Source organism: Electrona antarctica, assembly GCF_951216825.1.
Source record: "Electrona antarctica genome assembly, contig: scaffold_32, whole genome shotgun sequence".
Lineage (NCBI taxonomy): Eukaryota > Metazoa > Chordata > Actinopteri > Myctophiformes > Myctophidae > Electrona > Electrona antarctica.
In genome coordinates this window covers 776,138-783,834 of record NW_027638678.1, presented here as the reverse complement: position 1 = coordinate 783,834, position 7,697 = coordinate 776,138, and the positions used below count along the sequence as shown (strand labels likewise).

The 7,697-nt window shown below is 40.4% G+C and overlaps 1 protein-coding gene across 1 annotated transcript; it reads left to right on the top strand.

The window, feature by feature from the left end:
* Positions 1-3,086: 3,086 nt before the first annotated feature.
* LOC306917857 (uncharacterized protein) lies at positions 3,087-4,293 on the top strand (the record flags this gene model as incomplete). Its single annotated transcript, XM_079530754.1, has 4 exons — positions 3,087-3,241; positions 3,333-3,583; positions 3,661-3,898; positions 4,017-4,293. Exons 2-4 carry the CDS (start codon positions 3,496-3,498, stop codon positions 4,291-4,293), a joined length of 603 nt encoding a protein of 200 aa, XP_079386880.1. The 5' UTR covers positions 3,087-3,241; positions 3,333-3,495.
* Between the last annotated feature and the right edge of the window lie 3,404 nt (positions 4,294-7,697).

Sequence of the window (7,697 nt, the reverse complement as noted above, 5' to 3'; positions counted from 1 at the left end):
AGCTACAACTGTATTGTCTAAACCTGGGAAACTGGGAATGGGACACTGGGACAACTTTAAGTCTTTAAGTCATTGTTCAGGTTGTGTTGCTCTGAGGGAATGAGGAGCACTCAGGTGTGTGGAATTAGTTAGTTATTAGTTAGTTATTATTATCCTTTGTGAAATGTTAAAGGTGCTGTAACTTGTAAGGGATATGTTTCGTTAAAATAGCTCTAGTAATCATTGTGATATTGTTTGTTCAGTAACAGAGGTCTTCCCATGTCTCCATACCCATTTCACTAACATAATTATAATGTGAAATGTGTTAATACAATTGACCAGTACTATGAAGAGAAGAAGGCCCATGGGCTCTACAATTTAAGAACTTATGTCACCCAACAAGGGCTCAATGATATCGTACCCCTGAGACACCACAATCAGCAGGCGAGTCGTTAGAAAAGTAACAACCTTTATTATATTCTAAAATGTCAAACAGGTAATGTAAAAACGTATAACAATATATAACTGTAGCAATTGATAAGTGTGGTACCTTATAAAGGTGGCAGTTATATAAATAGTATAAATATAACACTCAGATAATTGTAGCACTTGGTCAACGTGACCACTATAGAACTGTAGCAATCATGTACATCTAGTAACCATATAAAGGCAACACTTCTGGAGATGTGACAATCCTACTAACAGAGTGACCATATAGCAGTTAGATGTGGCAATATACACATAGGTAAGCCAAAAGCCAATAATTGTAAAACCCCACTTCAAAAGGATGCTTGCAGGAATGTAGACATTACCCCTGTACTGTTCCCGCCCGAAGCTACAAGCAACCCCACATAATTACACTACACACTTCAACCAATAAAAAGATGGCACGGCAAATCGAATGCACACACAAATAGGATAACACTTCTATTGAATATAAAGCAGCAAAAGTCTCCACACATGCGTTCACCAGAAGGGGGCAGCAAGATACAGGCTAAGGAACCACCCCGACAATAATCCCACCCCTGCAAACAACCCCTCTGAATAAAGGCTATACTAATTAGACTTGGAGAATATACGACAGTGGGATAATGTTATCAAATTCACAGTACAGATAGTATTTTGCAAATCACAATGAATATACTCTTAAAACTAATAACACTGAATCCCCAACTCACAGCCCCAGAGCCCAGATTGTCCGTCCTCCTGTGTGACGTCACTGTCCTTTGTCCAATTGGGACCCCGGACGGGGAGAAACCCCGTAGTAGCGTCGGTTGCCTGGCAACGAGCCTAGCGGTAGTATGGAGCCGCGTTGAATGTTGTCTGCTGGTCCACGGCCGTGGATCGAAGCTGAAGAGGAGGAAACAAAGTGTCTATAAGCGACGGTAGGTTGAAAACAACGTGGCTTCACTCACACAATGCTAAGGGATAATGGATTGACCGTCCCTTTTAGGCCAGGTCAGCTGGCATGTAGCAGTACAATCTGCGATGGCGATCGGTCAGCTCTGCTTTGCGGGCGACGGCGGCGTTCCACGGCGGCGTCCCACGGCGTCAGGTCAGGGAAGCTGGGAAGGAGGATAGCACTCGTCAGTGACGGTGAGCGAGATTAAATATAGAGCCACACTCACGAAATGCTGAGATCTCGGGTCACGTCCCTTTTTATGCCGGGCAGGCTGGCGTATCACAAACAAAGGCGGCAGCCGATCAGGTCTGTCAGGAGCTCGGCGTGTAGTCGGAGGTGGCGTGGTGGCACTCAGCGTGGTGTCTGCCACGGCGTCTCGTCTCAACTCACTCAGCGGTGTGTCACTCTGGCTCGCGCTGCCGACTCTGCCCCTCTTATACCCATGCCATCCAATAACGGTGCGCCACTACCTTCTCGTTGTCTGTAAAGGGAGAGAGGGAAACGCAACACCACCCCCCACAGTCCAACACAGGCACTATAACGTGCATTTCAGTTCAGCTCTATATTGTCTGTTTATATCCCTTCATTTATGTATAACAGTTCGTGTCCACAGGTGACAGTATGCTGTGGTTTTGCCAGGGCGCCAAGCAAACCAGAAAAACTTTTCTGGTTTGAGAGGACCAGGTTTGCTTTTCTGGTCCTCTCCTCTAGTACCACCAGGGCAGAAGTTTGGTGTAAATACCAGGAGACATCAAAGAAATATGAGCCTGGTAGGTTAAAAAGAAAGCATGTTATGATGTAAACACTAGGGGTGGATGCTATGTGAAAATAAACAAAGTGTGCGTGTGTGCGCACCATGACTGTTATGATTTGTTTAGTTTAGTTTAAGTTTATTGTTTTTGTTCGAGCCATTTCTGTTCTGTTACTTTCAGCTGGGTTTTCTTTATACTAATTTTATGCTTGTTGTTCTTTTCCTCCACTGTGGTGAGTGCGCTGCACTGCTGCTATCCGGACACCAAGGGGAGCCTAGTGGTATATCAGCCGACTGGCCGTGTGGGTGGCGGCGAGTAGGATCTCACTGTAGCCCACGACCAAGGTTAAAGGTTTGCTGTGTTATGAATGCGAGCACCTCTTTTCACGGTGTCGCTCTTGCTCTTTCTTGCATGCTGTGTGCTTCAGTGCGTGTGTGTGCTTAGATATTCTTCCTAGTCGTTTATTTGGGCAAAGGCTAGTTCCCCTACAGGTTAGCTCTCCTATGAACGTTTGGTCGACTGTTTTGCCTGATTGGCTCTGAATGTAGCAGTACATGGTTTTTAAATGTAATGTAATGTAATCTGTCCTTTTTTTCCAGATGCCCGTGTTTTGTCTCTTAGCTCATTCAGATACATCTGGAAGACGTTTCTGCCAGACATAAAGTGTACCAAGCCTATGTCAGACTTATGTTGGCAGTGTCAAAAGAACAACTACAAGGTATGTAAATCATTATGAATGGTCAAAATGATTCAAGATCACAAATATGAATTCTAGGGTCCTTGTGGTTACAGTACTAGTGGAATTGTGATGGAGATAGAAGAGTAATTACATGTGGATAACAATCCACTATGCTTGTGCTGTTTTTTTATTTTCCCTTTTGTACAGGTTTACCGAAGTAAGGGTCTGGCAGAGGAAGAGAAACGTGACACACTTAATGTACAGCTTGAGCACTTGTCCCTGGTTAAGGGCGAGCGAGACCTATACAACTGCATGCGCAGAGACTGCAAAGAGATTTGCACAGATCAGGATCTGCATCTGCTGAACGGCCCTGTTCCACCTGCAAGCAGGGACTTCAAGATGCACTATTCCTTTGACTTTGCTCAACAGGTAAACTCAATTAAAAGAAAAAAGATAAAACAGATTTGTCAGTCCGAAAATACAAAAAATAATAACAGTCTAATTTGCTATTTTCTTACAGATCTTGTATCCACATCGCCATCACCAGCCAGGAGAGATATTTTTCAAAACTCCACGCAAGTGTGGAATTTTTGGTATATGCTGTAAAGGGATACCAGAACAGGTCAACTACCTTGTAGATGAAGGCATGACATGTGGCAAAGGGAGCAATTCAGTCATTAGCTATGTACACCACTTCTTCTGTAATTATGGGCTGGGAGAGACGGACGTGGATCTTCACTGTGACAACTGCTGTGGCCAGAATAAAAACAAGTTTGTCTTGTGGTATTGTGCCTGGCGCACGATACACAAACTGCATCATCAACTCGGGCTCCACTTTTTGATTGTAGGTCACACAAAATTTGCTCCTGACTGCTACTTCGGTCAGTTCAAGAAGATCTTCCATAAGTCAGACGCCCACAACCTGGCTGACATCGCTGCAATGGTGAACAACAGCTCAAAGCCCAACATCGCACAGCTGGTTGGAACAGAGGATGGCCGTGTGATGGTGCACTGCTATGACTGGCAGAAATTCCTCCAACCATACTTCCGCCCACTGGAGCACATCAAACAGTACCAGCATTTCCGGTGGGTTTATTTTATATTTAAACAATGTATTTATTGACACTTTTCAATTATATAAAAACTTGTGTTTCAACCCTATAACAACCACTACTTACATAATTTAATATTTCATCACATGCAGCTTTGATGCCAACAAGCCTGGCATAGTGTTTGCCAAGAAACGACACAACGATGAAGAAGAGGTGAAGTTCCAACTGCTTCGTGACGTCAACGTCCTGCCACCAAAGCATGGATTTCCCACTCTACAACCAGCAGGACTGGACAGAGAGAGGCAGGCCTATCTGTACAAACACATCCGAGAGTTTTGTGAGGACTATGCCAAAGACACAACATGTCCTAAGCCACCACCCAGCCCACCATCACGCCCAACAAAGTCAAAGACACCAGCCAGATTGTAGATTGTAGAATTTTAATAGGATGTTATACCAGGAATTGTTTGCTGTGTTGTTTGCTGTGTGGATTGTAATGTTTGCTGTGATTTGATTTTTTATTAATTATTCCTGGTGTAATTATTGTATATATTGTGTGTATATATATATATATATATATATATATATATATATATATATATATATATAAGGTAAATGGCCTGAGTCACGTTATGTATTTCTACCTTAAATACTAGTCTAAGTACATTACAAAAATGTTTATTTAATAAACATTAAGGCCTCTTCATCCTTGCTTGTTTTGTTGGAACAATAGGGGTCGCTGTTTTACCGAATATTTGCCGTTGGGATTTCTCAGATTTGTTTGAATATTATTATTATGCTATTATGATTAACGTGAATGAAGCTTTACTTCATCAGAGTTACGCAAACTCCGTTTACTTCATGGGGCCAGTCTGTCTGTTAGTCTGTCAGTCAATGGCGGCTCTTCTACATAACCTTCTTTGTCCCTATTTGAAGGCCTCAAATAGGGACAACCGGAAGTTTACGGAATGCATTGCAGTCTATGGGCTCGTGCAAGTACATGAACCACGTGACCGGGCTGTTTTCTGCCCCCTCAATATCGCAACTCTTCTATAAGATGGCTCTCCGCATCAAGTGCATAATACTTGTTTGTTTGGAGTGAACATGACATTGACGAGTAAATAATATTAACACGACTCCCGTCGATAAGTTATTTAGCCTGGACATTTCCGCATTTAGCTGAAAACGGGCTTAGTACTATTCGGCTAGCGGCAGGAGCTAACGGCTAACAGTCCAGGCCAGGCAGATGCAAAGATGCTGTCTACCATTCTGTCAATGTAAGCGTTTGTATAGCTGTTGCAAAAGACACAAAGCTACAGAGCTACAAAGATGAACTGGTTTCAACTTCACCTACACAGATTCAAAGCTACAAATACGCTGTGTATCTTTGTTTTTGTTCCCCTCTATTGAGAACAAAGGGACGTTTAATAAAAAACTGTGGTAACTGCATTATGTATTCAACTTTGACTACTATTTGAATCTACCCCAATAACATAATATAGGTGCTAAAACATTGACATTTTCCAGTTACTATAGTTACTTTGTAGATTGATAATTATTATAAAACATACATTAACCACTTCAACCTTATATTCATTAGTATGAATAGGGTAGTAGTACTTTAACTTAAGTAAATCAATTTGGTAATTTATAGTATAGGCCTACTACTTTTTTGAATTTGACAATTTTATAAAGGCTCATTTCCTTACTATACCCTGACCCAGAATTAATAACTATAGCTTCACTCTTGTTTTCGACTCAATACTGCCCCCGCCTGGGGGGGTAGAGTACCTCATTTTAGCAATGAAGAGGAAACAGCGCCCCCAAATGCCACTGACCGTGGAACTGCATCTTTGAAGACCAAATTCTCAGATTGCTGTATCTCTGCAAGACATTACTCTATAAGCCATATCTCAAAAACTAGTGGGTCAAACTGCACAACCAATGTCAATTTGAAGCTATGATTCCCTGCTTTCATATGACATGATAAAAACAAAAATGAAAAAAATCCAATGGCAGTCCTTCGATCAAATCTGGTCACATATGGTGTGACATGACAATAATTGTTTATAAAATGAAAATGGAGTACACCTTTCTTAAATTACTCACTTTATCAAAGTCCTTTATCATAACTAACCTGTAATCCACTATAGTTTTGTGAAAAGTTATTAAATCTGTATATTATTTTCGTAATCAACACTCAATGTGAGGCCCATGTTGTCGGTCTTTCAACATATTTTGTATTTATTGTGACAAAACTTTCTCTAAAATTACACAAATATTTGTGACTCTTCCTGATACTATTTGCTATGTAATCCATGAACATTAATGGTTTCATCATTAATAAAGGTATGATCTTTTCACTATTTGGAACGTCACACCGTATGATCATATCTTCATTTTTCAAAGCAAACTGTGTTTTAACCTACCTATTAGTGAGTACTGAACTTTACAGATTGATTAAACAATTACTCAGGAAAAACAGCAACAGGAAAATTGCTTTAACATTGAATAACATGCAATGACTGAATAAAACAAAATTAAACAAATTTTATTGTGGATAGTTGCAGATTTTAGGTGTAGCTGTTTAAAACAAATGTTTAAATGGACAAAAGAAACATGGGTCTTTGTTATTTGTTATATCTGTAGGAAAATACAGTTTGCATCATATGGTGTGACAAAAAAGTCATATGGCGTGACAGGCAGACAGTCACACCATTATGATATAGTGTCACACCATATTATGTGTTCTGCACTTACCATAACCTTGAGGCTACTAGCTACACATTAGCATGCTAACAACATGCTAGCTATAACAAAGCAACATAGATTTACATGTAATTATGACCAACAAATCTAATAACTTTAGCTTTTTTAATGAAAAAGGTGTCACACCCACAGACACTCGGATGAGTCGCATTGGTCAGCGTTCCAACAAGATCGTATTTCATGGAAATGTTAAAATGATAATTCACCACAGACACCTGTCATGCTATTGTAATGAAAGTGCTGAGCAGCCTTACTGAAGAAGGACCTCTCTATCCCAATGGGTGTCCAAACAATTGCCTGTTGAAATTTCCCAAAATGGTGTCACACAATATGATTTTGGTTTGGGGGACAAATCTTTTTGATCAGAAATGACTGAAAACATTATGCTTGGACTTTGAAAAAATTAGGCTCACAAATAGACATCTATATTATATTTATGGAATTTTTAAAATAATTTTAGCATTTTTCCCCTTAGTTTTATTCAAGTTCCTACTTTGAGAAACAGGGCCAGGACAGTCGCACCATATGAGTTTTGCTATGTTTGGTTGAAAATTCTGAAGAAATGAGGAATGAAATGTTTTAATCTTGAGTATGTTCACATGAAGCATAATGTCCTGCACAATATTCAGAAGGTTTTTGACAAATATATTTTTTATTTATACGCGTTTGACACTGAGGACAGCAAAGGACAGCATGTCACGTCACCCACCCATATGCACACACTGGATAAATGTTATACATGAAGTCACATCAAATCATGACAGAGCAGACGGGTTCCATCCATGGATCACACGACAGACGACATGTTTCAGTTTCAGCCAGGGCTAAACTAAACTTGCAGTAACACAAAGCAATGTTCAGCTGCTACAGCAACTTATAATAAACATATCTTACCTTTCTTTGGGAAAAATGGTCCAAGTTTATAGTTATCCAGAGTTCCAGACGAAAAAAAGAAATGATACAAGCAGCAGGCCAGCAGCTAGAAGTTCCAACAGCTGCACCGTGTTGAACTGATTGGGGCAGTGATTAACATCTACATACAACCGATGAGTAAAATCTACTCA